Genomic DNA, 14,544 nt, shown 5'->3' with positions numbered 1-14,544 from the left:
CACCCAAAATGCATCTTAATCTTAGGTATACACATAGCCGCAGTCGGGGACGAATGGTCGTGTTGTTGATATACTACAGACCTGAAGTTTTCGCACCAGCACGATGAAAAAAAGGACTGTGAGTCGCAGGGTGTAGACTGCAAGTCATGTATTGTAAACTTGGCTTTAGTGTGCTATGACTTTTCTAACTTATAAGACTTCGGTATTCCTGTACCTTCAAATTACCTTCAAATTGAAAAAATCACATAAAATTTAATTGACGTACCTATCTGTCTCTCTATCTATCTGACCTTTTCTGTTGACCCTCAAAACCATCAAAATGTCATCTTTTGAAATGGTTTTTAACTCTCAGACTATGCTTTGTCAAGCCAGCATCACTTTATACTTTATTTTTGTACTTTCTCTCTCAAAGAGCAGCTTATTGAGCAGATGTTCTGTGTGGTTCCAGGTGGATGTGTTCAGCAAGGACGTCTAGATTTTCATGTTTTGAAATCTGTCACACTGCTGAAACTCACTCAGCAAGTAATTCCAAAGACTGTTGGACTCATTTAGAACTACTTTATATTTCTCCGAAAATTTTTTTCTTTATAGCTCAGCTTCTCTGACATTGTGTACTCAGGAAAATGTTAACGTTTGTATAAGTGTAATTGGTTGTTGATGACATCATGCAACATGAGCCCAATCAGCAAGCATTAGCAAAGGGTCACATGACCACTGCTGTTATTTGGGTCATGGGACATGTACAGATGTGTAAAGTAGAGTAAATGAAAGAGAAGCGAAAGTGAAGGGTCCAAGTAAACAGAGTTCTCCACGTCATGTGTCCTTATAGGGGCCACATCATAGACAACTAGATTTTTACTTGCCAGCATACTACCATTCACTTACTGTTTATACATACAGTACTGTGCACATTTGCCCCAGATAACCTACTACCTTGCAAAAATTTGTATTTTACAATACAAAATCTAATTTTAAAAAGGTGAAGAATTTAGCCAATCATAACATAGGTCATGTACATACGTAGAAGTCTTAAAGGTACAGCAGAAAAACAGCCTGTTTATTTCTAAGGGAGAAAAATGTTCCACTGTTACGGAAAAAGGGCGGAAAAGTCTTATGCAAAATTAAATTACAACTTGAGCTTTTAGGAGCAAAATGCTACAAAGGGTAGACTATGGCCCCTTTAATACTGTGCAGCACCCCCTGTGCACCTCCATAACAGGGATCACTGTTTTAAGTGTCATGAAATATGCATTGAAGTCTTTGACTTGAATAAGCCCATTGATGGAGCTGCATGACAGAGCTCACTCTCCTGTAATGTAGTGAAACTTTTTAGCTGTGCTTTACCAGGAAGGCCCCCTGATGCAGCTCCTTGAAAGGGATAATCATGAGGTTTATGTGGCTCACACACACTTAACTCTAACTTGCTGGAGTCAGAATCACTCTCATCTTAAACAGGCGACCTCATGGGGCAGGATTTGATGTAAGCCTGATGGTGCAGCTCTGTTATGTGGATTTTTAAGAAAATCACTTTCTATGTGATCTCTCTCTGTATTTTCACTTATGCATTCTTTTTTGCTTTCTTCCTTTCTTTTGAATCATAAAAAAAATATAATAATTAAATAATTGTAATCAATAATATACAGGTATATAAATTATCAACAAAAAAACATTGTCAATATTTATTCTAAATATGCATTATAGTAGTACAGTTGATTAACTTATGCACATTTTAATTATATATATATATATATATATATATATATATATATATATATATATATATATATATATATATATATACAAACACACACACTAAGCACTTTATTAGGAACACTATACTAAAACTGGGGAGAGCCTCCCGGCTCCCTTTGCTCTCAAAACAGCCTCAATTCTTCATGGCATTGATTGCACAAGTTGTTGGAAACATTCCTTTGAGATTCTGGTCCATGTTGAGATGATTGCATCGCGCAATTTCTGCAGAATTGTCAGCTGTACTTTCATGCTACAAATCTCCCATTCTATCACATCCCAAAGTTGTTCTATTGGATTCAGATCCAGTGACTAGGAAGGCCACTGAAGAACAGTGAACTCATTGTCTTATTCATGAAACCTGTTTGGGAAGACTTTTGCTTTGTGACAAATTGTGGCCATGGAGGGATGCACATGGTCAGCAACAATACACAAAGAGGATGTGGCATTCAAGCGGTGATTGATAGGCATTAATGGACCCAAAGTGTGCCAAGAAAATATGCCCTACACCATTACACCACCGCCACCAGCCTGGACAGTTGACACAAGGAAAGTTGGGTCCCTGGATTCATGCTGTTGGTGCCAAATTCTGACTCTACCATCTGAAAGACTCTAAAGACCTCATCAGAAATCGAGATTCATCAGACCAGGCTACGTTTTTCCAGACTTCAGCTGTTCAGCTTTTGTGAGCCTGTGCCCACTGCAGCCTCTGCTTTCTGTTCTTGGTTCTTGGATGTGGAGCACAACGTGGTCTTATGCTGTTATAGCCCACCCACCTTAAGGTTCGACATGTTGTGGATTCTGAGATGCTATTCTGCTCACTTCAATTGTACTGAGTGGTTATCTGAGTTACTGTAGCCTTTCTGTCAGCTCAAACCAGTCTTGCTATTCTCTGTTGACCTCTCTCATCAACAAGGTGTTTCTGTCCACAGAACTGCCACTCACTGGATGTTTTTTTTTTTGGCACAATTCTGAGTAAACTCTAGAGACTGTCATGCACGAAAATCCCAGGAGATCAGCAGTTACAGAAATACTCAAACCAGCCTGTCTGGAACCAACAATCATGCCATGGTCAAAAGCTGCTGACCTGTATGCATTGCATGACTGCCATATGATTGGCTGATTAGATAATCTTACGAATAAGTAGATGTATAGGTGGTCCTAATAAAGTGCTAAGTGTACCTGTATATATAATGTATATAATATATATATATATATATAAGGACAATGAGTTTTTTAGCATTAATGCTATATAGAGTGCATATCGTTCCTGTAAGATCCTATAAGAGGTGGTGATTATGGAAATTAGTTAACACGCTCCACACTCAGCAGAACTGATGGGAACAGATAAAGTCACACAGCATGTGTTAAGAGTTTACATGATAGTGTGCAAAAGACTGAATGCAGACCCTGTCTGTATAAAAAGTTGATGATCCATGTATGTGTCTCCATTCTTCTTATTCATTCTCTTCCACACACGTCCTCTCATCCAATCACTGGCTGTCTCTCTTGTCTCCCCACCCCCTGTTGCTATGGAGACTCAGGAAGTCTTCCAGGTGCCTCAGTGCTTGGGAAATAAAGCAACTTCTCCTAATTTTGTCTTTCTTCACTTATATCTTCATGTTTCCTTCTCTCTCCCACTCTCTCCATCTTCTTCTCTTGCTCTAGATGTTGTTATATCTATCCTGATATCTTTTTCCATTTCTCATTCTGTCTTTTCTCCCCATCTCTATCTCTGTATTTCAATTTCCCTCCTTTATCACTTTATGTTTTTCTTTTTTTTTTTTGTACACTCAGAGCTGTGAAAAAGCGCTGTCTTGTCTTGCTCCTCCACATTCTCCAGAGCTTTACGAGCAAATATTTAATTATTATTATTTTTCTCTGGTTAGACACTGGCTATTCCATTTTATTTAACACCATAGTTTATTTATACGATCAGTTTAAATATGCATCATTTTGAATTTTATCTTTGTGAGGGGGTGTGTGACCTGGACACGTTGTTGTGGAGACATTTGTGAAAGAGGGCATCATCTGGAAAGTGTCACATTTGTGTACAAATATCTTATATAACACTGTATAAGATTCATGTTCTACATCATAAACGTCCTGAAGACATCTGCTGAATGTCATTTGACAGGGAATGTTTATGCAGCTGAGCCAAATGTTCTAAATTAACATCTTCCATATTGACTAGACCACATCAGTGATGTTCATGTGTTGTCAGGGTAGCTGCTGTAGGTGATAATGCCACTATCTGCAGAATAGGTGCTTGAGAGACTAGGTTGAGTGCAAGACATTTTGACATTTGTGAGACATATTCCAAATTTTCCTCCAAATTCTACATGCTATCTGACCCAGATCCTTTGCTCAGTACTCTACCTTTGCTCTTTAGTGTCTAAAATTGGTGAAGATTCTAAAGATTTTAAATGTAAAGACTCAAAGGATTCTAAATTTTAAAACTAAAGATTCTAAATATAAAGCCTTTAAAGATTGTACTTATTATGTAGTGACACTAAATAATCTACAGAGCACAAATGTTGTGAAATTAGCTGCAGAATAAGTTGAGTGCAAAAAAAAAAAAAGAAAAGTTTAATGTCTGTGAGATATATTATGTTTTTTCTCCAATTCTTCATGCTATCTGTCCCAGATCCTCTGCTCCCAACCCAACCAATGTGCACCAGTAAAAATGGACTTGTCTTGACCCCACATAAATAAACACAGGGGTTAGTAAACACAGGGTTAGCTATGTGTGTGTGTGTATGTGGCCTCAATTACAGATTCACTTGAATTTCAATTACTCCCCTTGCTCTGTGCCATGGAATCATAGTAAAGCGTGACCAAGAGGGTTTTGGGGAAGATATTTCAGAAAGGCCAGCAGCAAGCGTGAGAGAGACGATGCACATTTGGTTCGTCCTAGCTCGTGTATCTGACCTTGTGAAACCAGTAGAATAAACATTGTGACAGGCCACATGGGAAAGAAATTAGAAAGAGGTTAGAAAGTGTGAGAGGATGAGACATGACACCAAATACTTAATATCTTTTGTAGTTTTCAGCTTTTTCTTTAACATATTTTTCATGAGTCCATGTCTAAAGGTTCTAAATCTAAAAATATTATCATTTATAAAGATTCTAAATCTAAAGACTGTAAAGATTCTAAATCTAAAGACCGTAAAGATTCTAAATCTAAAGACTCAAAAGATTCCATACCTCAAGACTCGTAAGATTCCATACCTCAAGACTCGAAAGATTCCATACCTAAAGACTCGAAAGATTCCATACCTAAAGACTCGAAAGATTCCATACCTCAAGACTCGAAAGATTCCATACCTAAAGACTCGAAAGATTCCATACCTCAAGACTCGAAAGATTCCATACCTAAAGACTCGAAAGATTCCATACCTCAAGACTCGTAAGATTCCATACCTCAAGACTCGAAAGATTCCATACCTCAAGACTCGAAAGATTCCATACCTAAAGACTCGAAAGATTCCATACCTCAAGACTCGTAAGATTCCATACCTCAAGACTCGAAAGATTCCATACCTCAAGACTCGAAAGATTCCATACCTAAAGACTCGAAAGCTTCTAAATCTAATGACTAAATATTCTAAATTTGAAGACTGTAAAGATTCTAAAACTAAATACACAAAATATTCTAAGTCATAAGACTGTAAATATTTGAAGTCTCAAGAATCTATAGATTCTAAATCTAAAGACTCTAAATATTCTACGTCTAAAAACTGTAAAGATTTTAAAAGTAAATACACAAAAGATTCTAAATCGAAAGACTCTGAATATTCTAAATGAAAAGACTAGAAAAAACGTTGTAGTCTTTTGACTGGAACATGATCATTGTTGTCACTGTGTAATTTACACAGTTTTTTTATGCCTTGATTTGATTGGACAAGGAATATAGACCTTAGTTTTCATGCCATTTAAATATCGAAGGCCAGAAACATACTTAACACAAGTATGCAGGCCAACGTGTTCCCAACACATGGTCTGGTTGAACATATTTAACATGCGTTCTTGCGTTACTGTGACAGTAACAAACCTCAGTAATCCAGGGGGCGATAGAGTTACCGTCATTAAACTGGATGTGTTATTGTTCTGGTAAGATGCTATAAATATATTGACTTTACTTACTTGCTAGCAATGTTCTCTTCAAACTACTGCTCCACCATGACAGTAGTTGACTTGAAAGAGAAAACTCACTGTAGAAGCAAATAGTTCACACTAATTTAGCAGTATAGTCCTTGTGGCAAATTTGAGAATATAGCGCATATTTGCGTTGTGTTGTGAATTGCGATCGTACACATTTTGGAATGCAAAAATGCACAAAATCAAGCTGCCATAGCTAGATTGGCAGCTTGTATTACTTGTATACAGCTACGTCTGTATTCACGTAGTTGTGTAGAATATATCTTTAGCTTCAAATGTCCAAAGTCACTTCTAATTATCACAACCAGTACATTTTGTTTTTGGCTTGACATATTTTAATGTTTTGTCAGCTGAGCAATAAGCACCAAGGTATTTAATAGTACAACCCATTGAACAGACTGTACTTCTATCCCTCACAGTCTTGTTTCTATCAATAAATATTAAATACGTTGTCAGCCCATACTAAAGTTTATTGACAGGAAACAAGTTTGAAGATGGGGGATCGTAAAAAGAGAAAGTCTAGATTTGAATCTGCGTCCCCACAGAAGCACCCACACTTTTTTGTCATGAGCACATGCAATACCTGCGCCACAGCTGTGGCCATGTTAATATATGTGTTAGTTAATTGTCTGCTAAAGTTATTAGTCATTTTCATTTAGACTTTATTTGACCTCATAATCCTTTGGTAATCTTTTTGTTCCCAGTAGTTGTCAGCAATTTGGTTCCCACAACAGCTACTTCTAAACTTTACTCAATCTCTAATTTCTCGTAAGTCTTTCTTACTAATGAACAGCCAACTGGGAGTTTAGAGTCAGGGCTCTTACAGGGTCATGTCTGCATGAGAGAATGGTCCAGTTTCTGCTGATGGGTCCCTTTGGTTGCTTTTAATACTGAGAATGGAGCTTTAGATTTGCTTGTGGGTTCCTTAGAAAAAAATCTGCAGCTGTTTCTACTTCAAAATCCCAAAAGGGGCGTATGTAGAGAGTTACAGAAAAAAGAGTCAACTAAATGATTGGATTTCAGGGAACATAAGCTGGGGATTTAAAACAGAGATCATGAAATTTTGCATCAGGCATGGCTGTCTTGGTATGAAATACAAGCTTGCTACTTAATGAAAATAGTTCCTATACAGTATGTACACAGCCAAAAAACTTGTATACTCGTATAATATAACTTGTATAATATTTTGTTAGATCGCCTTTATTGTTGAATACGGCGGACATTCATTGTGGTATTGTTTCGACAACTTTATGCAATGTCACATTTATTTCCATTCAAATTTGCATACTTTTTTGTCCAAGATCTTGTATTGATGATGGGAGAGTCAAACCACTCTGTAAAGTCTTCTTCAGCACATCCTAAAGACTTTCAATGGGGTTAAGGTTAGGACTCTGTGATGGCCAATTCATGTTTGAAAATGACTCCTCATGCGCCCTGAACCACTCTTTCACAATTTGATCCTGATTAATCTTGGCTTTGTCGTCCTGGAATATACCCATGTCATCAGGGAAGAAACAAATACAATGATAGGATAACCTGGTCATTTAGTACATTCAGGTAGTCAGCTGACTTCATTTTATTGCCACCATAACTTGTTGAGCCTATGCCTGACCAATTGAAGCAACTCCAGATCATAACACTGCCTCCAGAGGCATGTACAGTGGACACATGACGGGTTCATCGCTTCATGCACTTCCTTACTTATCCTGATGTGCCCAACTCTTTTGAATAGGGTAAATCTGGACTCATCAGACCACATGACCTTTTTCCATTGCTCCACAGTCCAGTCTTTATGCTCCCTAGCAAATTTAAGTTGTTTTTTCTGATTAGCCTCACTAACAATTGGCTTTCTTGTGGCCACACAGCTGTTCTCGTCACATTTTGCATGTGGAAATGCTCTTACATTCAGTATTAAATATAGCCATGAGTTCTAATGTTGATTTTTTATGATGTGACTTCAAGCGTTTTAGTGATCTCCGATCACGATCATTCAATATTTTTTCGACCACATTTCTTCCAGGTTTTAATAATGTATTGGACAGTTCTTAACCCAGTTCCAGTGATTTCAGCAATCTCCTTAGTTGTCTTTTTTGCTTGATACAGGCCAATAATTTGCCCCTTCTGAAACACAGCAACATATTTTCCATGACCACGGGATATGTCTTCCAATATGGTTGTTTAAGAAATTAGAAACTACACACTGCATCAGTTAGGGTTAAAAGAATTGTTGCCAGCTGAAACATTAATCGCTGCAATAATGATTAAATCATAGGCTCTTTAGTGTCTGCTTATTTAAATCCAAATGGCAAACGTTTTTTGGCCAGGCAGTTTATTATTCCATGAGAAACATTTCAAGAAGTAGTTTGCTACATTGATGAGTTGCTCATAAATGTTATTAACTAGTTTGTTGTTTACATAGTGTTTGGTTTTTGTGTCTTTTCACAGATGCAGATTCTCGACAAGTTCCCAATCGAGGGAGGGCAGAAGGATCCCAAAAAGAGGATCATCCCTTTTCTTCCAGGTGAATTTTGGGAGACAATTTGTCCTGCTCCAAATACTCCCTTCCTCTGCACACACTCACACACCCCTACACAAATACACAGTGTCAGCAGATCTGTACAAAATAAGTCATCGTAAAGCTAGGACAGGGCCGCCTTCCATTCTTGACTTACACACTGACTCACACAGGCATTGAGATGAGCAGCATTTCCCTGAGAACAAGAGCCATCAATAAGAATAAAATGAGTAGAGCGAGACAGAGAGATTGGGACACATTTTCCTCTCTTGCTGACTCGGCTGCTCGATTCCCTGGACATTTAGTTTCTCTCTTGTTCTTTGTCTCCCCAACTAATGGTCTCTGTTTGGTCTCATATCCTTCATTGACTCACTGCAACCAGATTATCACTGGCTTCATTGGATTATTTACTGGATTGTTTTGTAATTGGCTGGATTACTGTAAAATAAAGTAGATTACAAGATCATTTGCAGCATTTGTAAGGGGATTTTAGGGGTGTCACCTTTAATCTGTGTACCGTCCCCTTTTAACTCTGCTCTAATTATAAGACTCTTTTGGGATGCAAAACAGTGAGTGATTTCATGTTCTATCACTGTAATGAAATGTGTATTTTTATTTAAGTTGTATTAATGTTTTTACATCTAAGCTTTCTTTAAGACCCCATGAAATGGTTTAATAAATGCAATTTTGTTTCCTTTAGATGTATTTTCTATTGAAAAAGAAAGTTGGGGCAGAACACATTGAAAGGTTTTTTTATTTTAAAAGCAATAGAGTGTAACGGTCTGGTTCTGGAAGTAACAATCCCTTTAATTTATCCCATAGACTCATTTATTTTCAACGCTAATTTATAAAACTTTAAAGACAGTCCTACCATGAGCTATGAGGTTGTTCATTGATGGTATTTGCTTCCGTTGAAACCATCCATCAGCGTTCTCAACTTCATTGTTTAAAAGTTGTGTTTGATAGCATAATTCATGGTAAACAAATACATTACCCATGGTACAGCAGAGAAAGATCCACCTATCAGAGGACCCCGGCCAACAAAACCCATGAAACATGGCTCAGAGCGACCCTTGATGCACTGTGAATGGTGTAATCAAATCAGTCACCCTTAAACTACTTATATACAATATATCTGTACATATCGAAATATATAGCAATAACGTAAAATATATTGTTTCTATACTTACAAACAACAACCTAAAATCAATAGTTTTATATAGTAATAATATGTTATTCAATCACATAATTCGCAATGCTTCATGGGATTGTAGTTTGTGCCCTCATGAAAGACAGGAAGTACACAGCCATGTACTTTTGTCTTTATGGACAATTTACAAATACTTTTTGCCTCAAAACAAAGTTTGTGATGTTGTGATTCACCTCAGAGCTGGATGGTTTGGTTCATGGCTCACAACTCTTTTATGAAGGATCTTATTAAAAGTCTATGGACGAAACTGTTGTAAACTTTTTATCCTTCTAGAGAGTGGGAAACTCAGAAGGTAAGACCAGGAGACTCGGTTGTATCTTCAAGCAGGATTCTTTATTGAGAAATTCGTGCTGTCAGCAGCTGCAGGGACCAACATCTAACTAAGGGAACTTTACATTGTAATTTATACATGCATTTAGAGGGCAGTGCTTAGAGATAGACACAAAGCACCCAGGTGATAACTTTAAAGCATGCAAATGATGTATACAGGCATAGGAAACCCACCCTAGACTCTAGATTGTTACCAGTCCTAATCCAATCAGCATAACTATTTAGACAACTGGGGCTGGGGCTCCAATAGCCATTAAAAGACAGAGGATGAGATTGTCAGTAGTCTGACTAATTTAATTTACAATAGAGAGAACAGAACTGGAAGGAAATCTCTTGCTGGAATACTCTTTCTAACAGCTGATATATTTATCATTTATACCTTAAATGCTAAATGCAGTCTACTCTACTTTCCCAGTTTATATATGATTGTGTTTAACATTTTATAAATTTGTAATACAACAAAACGAATGGGGAAAATACTTTCGGAGTTTTTTTGCCTTTTTTTTAAATTTTTTTTTTACTTATTGCTAGTTAGATGCAGGTTGAATTAGTGGGAGGAATTGTAATTCTTGCGAGAATTTTAATCTTCTTAACGCCCCTGTGTACAAGATGAGTCGTCAGTATTTTTGGTCCATTTTCCCGAAAGAGGAAGACTGTGAATTTTAGATGCAAATATCTGCTAACATTTTTTAAGTATAACTTTTGGGAGTACACTAGCATATTAATGACCTTAAAACTTACAGGCATGAGCTAAAAACCACAGTAGGGTCTTTACTTAATTTATGTGGAGAATATGAAATTGAACAGAAGATGAATCTACAGGGTTTTTATTAAACATTTGTCACTGGTTGTCAGTAGCTTCATGTCAGCTCAGTGTTTTTGTTCAATCCAGACAATGCTGAGTAGCTCACAGTGTTTCCAAGAGTGTAAACAGCTTGAGACAGGAGCACCTGACAACCGAAGGTCGGTGATGCGTTGTTATCTTATCTCCTGCAAGCGTCTCAATCTGATTAAGATGTACCAGATCTCATGTAGATGGGAACACATGGCGTCTCCCTTCAGTAGCTGCTCTGTGTATCACGTTTCTGAATGCTTCCTTATGGGTTAATGCTAAACTGAGCAGATGTTCAAGACTCTGTGTAATCAAAATGGGAGTTTGTGGCATTTAGTCTATGTCTTTTTAGCTTTGAAGCCATCTATATTCTTGTGTACTCTAAGAAGTTGACTTCTAAAAGCTTTTAAAATGTACAGTTTTTCTATAAATGTTATGGCGAAAACGGACCAGAAATATTGATGACTCCTGTTGCACTACACAGATATTTGTCTTATTAAATCCTTTCTGAAAATAAGAATCTCTCCTCCATTATCACCTGCAACCAACTAGCAAGTAGCAAATCATAGCTCTTGGATGTACCATAAACTAAAACGTCCTAACCAATTTAAAAAGTAAGGGATAAGCCCTTTTATGTACTTCCTGTGCAGACTGATCCTACTGAGAATTCGGAGACAGTAGGTCGAAAGTTCTGATGCTGAAATCGATCTGTCTTACTGAAATTCTAACTACTGCCCCCAGTGGCCCAAGTTGGAACAGTTTTTAAAGTATAAGCAGTAAGCACGTGAAAGCTCCAGTTTCTGAGTGAAATGTCAATAGAGTAGCATCAAAATTGATTATTTTTAGTTGTAAAATATGTAATACAGTCTACAGGAATGCAAATTTTATTAACCATACACTCTAACCCAAACCCCAACCCTAAACCTAACCGTCAGTGGAGTAAAAATGTAATCTTTGAGGGAAAATGCAACCTCAGAATCACGCTCATCATTGATTATGTGAACGCGTTTACTTACTGATTTATCAATCGCACCCAGGGAAAAGGTAAACACATTTGAGATGGCATTTGTCAGTAACTGTAATGTCAGGGTACAGGAACATGTCAATGTTGTCCTATGTCAATCGAAAATACACTGTGAATCGATTTCATGGGGCCTTTAACAGAATTTGCTAACATTAGACTCTACAATAATACAATTTATGTATTTGCTTTTTTTTTCTCCATGTTGTGGATTCGACAAAAAAATACACCTTTTTAATGATTCTACCTTTTATTTTTAAGGCAAAATACTGTTCCGACGAAGTCATGTAAGAGATGTGGCCATGAAAAGACTACGCTTTATTGATGACTATTGCAGAGTAAGTGTCTCTCTCTCTTGCTTTCTCTGTCTCTGCTTTTGTGTTTGTCTTTTATTTTCTTATCCAGTATGTGTAGGCTGTACTTTATAGTACTTTGCTTTTGGCAAACAGTGTTTTCTTTGTGTTTGTGTATGTGGACATTTTGCTCACATGTTTGTGTTCGGCATAAGCAGCTGAAAACATTAAAAGTGCATTGTCATTTTTACTTTGCAAATAGATATAAGTTACAAATAGCATCCTTTAAATTACTTTGAGGAAATTTAACGAATTGTTTCATCTCCCCTCTCTCTCTTTCTCTCTTTATCTTTTCACTTGAGTGTCTTGTCTCTTTTCCTTTCCTTCCCCCTTCTTCCTGATGGCACAGAGCCCACTTTTTGAACAATCCACATACATACACACAAACAGTGGATGTAAACAAACACACACACTCAATTGTAGACCAGCTGTTCAAGTGAGCTGAGATAGTGAGATAGGCAGCATTATAGGATGTCTTGGAAAAACTGCTGTTGTGGCAACAATCTCCATGACATCCATACGAAGGACATTACAAGACAATTCAAAAAAATAGTTTTTAAAAACATAGAATTATTGTTAATGTAAATGTGTCCTTCAGATGCTATTCTAGAAATGATATGGTGCAGTTATTTGCATTCAACAAATATTTCAATCGACCTTTAATTATTTGACATTTAGAAAACTAACTTCCTGTAGATTTCCTATGTCCACTCTCTATGGTCTCAGACACATAGTCTGTCCACGAGTTAGACAGACATGTCTTTGAAGGGCTTAAACATACAGTAGGATGTTTACCAGCTATTTCCTGAAAGATTTAAGTAGACAGAACCATCCCCGTTAAATTGCATTGTGTTCTCCAAAGATAAATAATAACTGCAATTACTCCAGGGATTCTTCAGAGGAGTTGTCTTTCTCTCTCTTCTGCACGATCTGTCCCTACCTTGTTATTTTTTCCTCCGTTTTTTTTCTTCTTTTTTTTCCGCTAAGGTTTTTCAAATTATTTACTGTAAGTCCTATGTAAGCAGTTGTGAACACAGACTGGATTTGTGAGACATAAAAGTTTATGAGACTCATATAATATGGCATTATTAGAATCCTGTAATGCATTTTAAAGGGAACATATAACGAGGAATCAGATTTGTAAGATCTTTTGAGATAAGAGTTAATTTACTATGGATCTATATGTAATATAGAATCCATAGTAAATCTAGAATACTAGAAAACATAAAACTAGATTTTTTTTAAATGCTTGCACTGACACAAGACAACATTGCCCATTATCTGTCCCAGTTTTCATAATTCATCCAAATGAGATTTTTCACTTAGATTGACCCAAATTGTAAACACGCTCAAGACCCCCCGGACTGGAATTGCAAAAATAAACAATGTTTTTAAAACCGCTTTCTAAATACGGCTATCATCTGCAGTTGTTCAGATAGTCCCACCCCCATCTCACACTATTGGTCGAGTAATGTTGTTGGGGCGAGTCTAAGCAGGTCGCTCTAAAAAACACAGGAATTTTTATAGCGCCACAGAGACAAAGTGTTTAATGTTTTTGAGAAAATTAACCTATGAATGTCTGTCTTATAGTTGTCTCTGCATATTAACACTAAGCTCTGAAGGTGTTTTTAAAGATTACCTGTTTCAGTGGCATACCCAAAATTAAAGGCTTATAACTCCACAAAAAAGGGTCATGTGTTTGGTATCATTGCAAATAAATCTTTTCAAAAATTGTAATGATATAGATTGATACATTCTGAGACTCTCAGCCTAAGAAACTGCAAAAAAATATAAAAATAAAATAAATGGCCAAAAAATTACTTTTTTTCTTATTTGACATTAATTGTCTCTGGGTGTAAATAATGTGGCTCCGAAAACTGCTTTAGTTTTGCTCCTAATTATGTCAACTGTATCTGAGAAAAATGTTGTATTGATACAACAAAGCAATCAAAAGTTATAACATTACAGAAATAATTTATCATAGTGTCCAAAAGCCTCTCCAAACAAATAAAACATAATAATTGTACATGAGAGCTAATTACACATGCAAACACAACAATGATTAAAGGTTTGCATAGCATGCATGATTTTAGTAATGAGATTTCACAGAACAATTGCCTTTTGACTTAATGAGTCTGCAACATTGAGTTTGTGTTTATTAACATGGCGCCATCTCCTGGTAGGCATATGTAACATTGTGCTTTGTGTGGATTATCTAATAATGATCTTTGATATTTTATATTCCGTTTATATTTTGTGAAGTTATAAGCGAAAACGCAGCTTATATGCAACACCAACATAATTGTCAAAGATGTATACTTGCTATATTTTTGTCTGTGAGTAAAAACAAATAGACTGGTTGTATCAAAGGAT

At 36.6% G+C, this 14,544-nt stretch overlaps 1 protein-coding gene across 3 annotated transcripts in view; it reads left to right on the top strand.

Moving 5' to 3' along the window:
- LOC127643822 (SH3 and PX domain-containing protein 2A) overlaps positions 1 to 14,544 on the top strand; it is a 129,838-nt gene that overhangs the window by 36,612 nt on the left and 78,682 nt on the right. For all 3 annotated transcript variants that reach the window (XM_052126722.1, XM_052126720.1, XM_052126723.1), the window contains exons 3-4: positions 8,356 to 8,431; positions 12,080 to 12,156. In XM_052126722.1, coding sequence (XP_051982682.1) covers positions 8,356 to 8,431; positions 12,080 to 12,156 — 153 coding nt within the window. The remainder of the gene's footprint in view (positions 1 to 8,355; positions 8,432 to 12,079; positions 12,157 to 14,544) is intronic.

Source organism: Xyrauchen texanus, chromosome 5, assembly GCF_025860055.1.
Source record: "Xyrauchen texanus isolate HMW12.3.18 chromosome 5, RBS_HiC_50CHRs, whole genome shotgun sequence".
NCBI classification, from domain to species: Eukaryota; Metazoa; Chordata; class Actinopteri; order Cypriniformes; family Catostomidae; genus Xyrauchen; species Xyrauchen texanus.
Note: the sequence above shows the minus strand (reverse complement) of the source record. Positions and strands in the feature narration are given on the sequence as shown.